A 1797-nucleotide genomic window follows, 5' to 3' on the forward strand; every position below is an offset into this window, starting at 1 on the left:
CCAAAAAAATTCTTGACCTGATTGAAGAATTCGCATTGTTATCAACAGATTGTGCTCTATGTTTAGAACAAGTGCAAAATTTCTTGACAAACGGTTTCGTTTCTCAATATAAGATACTGTCATCCTATCAATTTTCGATTCACCTAATCCTCGGAAGATTTTTCCAATATTTGTGGACAGTTTTAGAGAGAGAAATTTTTCTACCCATTTGGTTTATTGGCCTATATCGAATGTGTAATTGAGCTTTTCGTTTCCTTATTCCTGCAAAGCTGGTTCTTTGAGAATGTTTCGCGGAAGGAGGCTGGAAAATTACTTCTCGTCGATGAAAATCCTCGGGGAACGTTCCTAGTGAGGCCGAGTGAGCACAATCCTCGGGGCTATAGCCTTTCCGTCAAGGACTGGGAAGAAGGAAGGGGACATCATGTGAAACACTACAAAATAAAACCACTGGACAATGGCGGTTTCTTCATCGCTACTAATCAAACCTTCCCAACCCTGCCAGCTCTCGTTATGGCCTACAGCAGTTAGTATATTTTTCATTACCATTTTTCCGTTAAACATGAATATGGAGTAACCTAAATATTTTTCCCACAAGTATGTAACTTCAAAAAAAGAATTCGACATGAATTCAAACCAGAATGAAGTCTGATAGCAATATTCTGTCTTAAAACCCTCAAAAATCAAACAAATTTCATCAACAATCTTTCATTTGATTTAATTTTTGTAAAGAACAAGAATTCCGAATGTAATAGAGTTTTCTGATTTTTTTAGCAGTTTTCAATGATATATCATATCATATGCTGATCTGACATAAAACTAGATGTACGTTAATGAGATCGTAAAAATGAGAATTTGATTACAGAAAATGCTCTCGGTCTATGCCACGTACTATCGAAACCCTGTCCAAAGCCTCAGCCAGATATGTGGGATCTCGGCCCAGAGTTGAGAGACAAGTGGGAAATAAATCGAAGTGAAATTCAGTTAATTAGAAAACTCGGTCATGGTAACTTCGGTGAAGTATATTATGGAAAATGGCGGAATAAAATTGAAGTGGCTGTGAAGACACTGAGACCAGGGACAATGTCAACGGAGGCATTCCTGCAAGAGGCAGCGATTATGAAGCAATTCAGACATCGACATCTCGTTGCATTGTACGCCGTATGCTCAAAGGAAGAACCAATTTACATTGTCCAAGAATACATGTGCAATGGGAGTTTATTAGATTTTCTGAGGACAGGTGATGGGAAGTACATGCAGTTTGAAGATTTAATTTACATCGCTGCTCAAGTTGCCTCGGGCATGGAACATTTGGAGAGTAAGCAACTCATTCATCGAGATCTTGCTGCCAGAAATGTACTCATAGGAGAGAAAAATAAAGCAAAAATTTGCGATTTTGGCCTGGCAAGGGTCATTGAAGACGACGAGTACTGCCCCAAGCAGGGAAGTCGATTCCCCGTTAAATGGACTGCCCCCGAGGCCATAGTTTACGGCAAATTCACCATTAAAAGTGATGTCTGGTCTTACGGAATTCTCCTCATGGAACTTTTTACTTACGGACAAGTACCTTATCCAGGTAAATCATCTACATTTATTTCCATACTAGATAGGCCAGTTTGGGCCAATATCGACATGTTTTCACTGTAATTGGTGTGATAGTAATTAAGACTGTCGTATGTCTCTCGGATCCCAGAATGATTGGAGTGTCTTAAAAAATCTTGAAATTACATTGAAAAAACAGAGTTGATCATTTTTTATCGGTCAAGTTGCTTAAATCGAGTGAATCATGGTTTTTTCATT

General features: G+C 38.6%; 1 protein-coding gene across 1 annotated transcript in view; it reads left to right on the forward strand.

Moving 5' to 3' along the window:
- The window catches only part of Src64B (Tyrosine-protein kinase Src64B), a 14613-nt gene extending 12969 nt beyond the window's left edge, over positions 1 to 1644 (forward strand). The window contains exons 4-5 of the mRNA XM_011310942.1: positions 270 to 523; positions 863 to 1644. Coding sequence (XP_011309244.1) covers positions 270 to 523; positions 863 to 1644 — 1036 coding nt within the window. The remainder of the gene's footprint in view (positions 1 to 269; positions 524 to 862) is intronic.
- Positions 1645 to 1797: the final 153 nt, after the last annotated feature.

The sequence above is a fragment of the Fopius arisanus genome, unplaced genomic scaffold (assembly GCF_000806365.1).
Source record: "Fopius arisanus strain USDA-PBARC FA_bdor unplaced genomic scaffold, ASM80636v1 scaffold00079, whole genome shotgun sequence".
Classification (NCBI taxonomy): Eukaryota; Metazoa; Arthropoda; class Insecta; order Hymenoptera; family Braconidae; genus Fopius; species Fopius arisanus.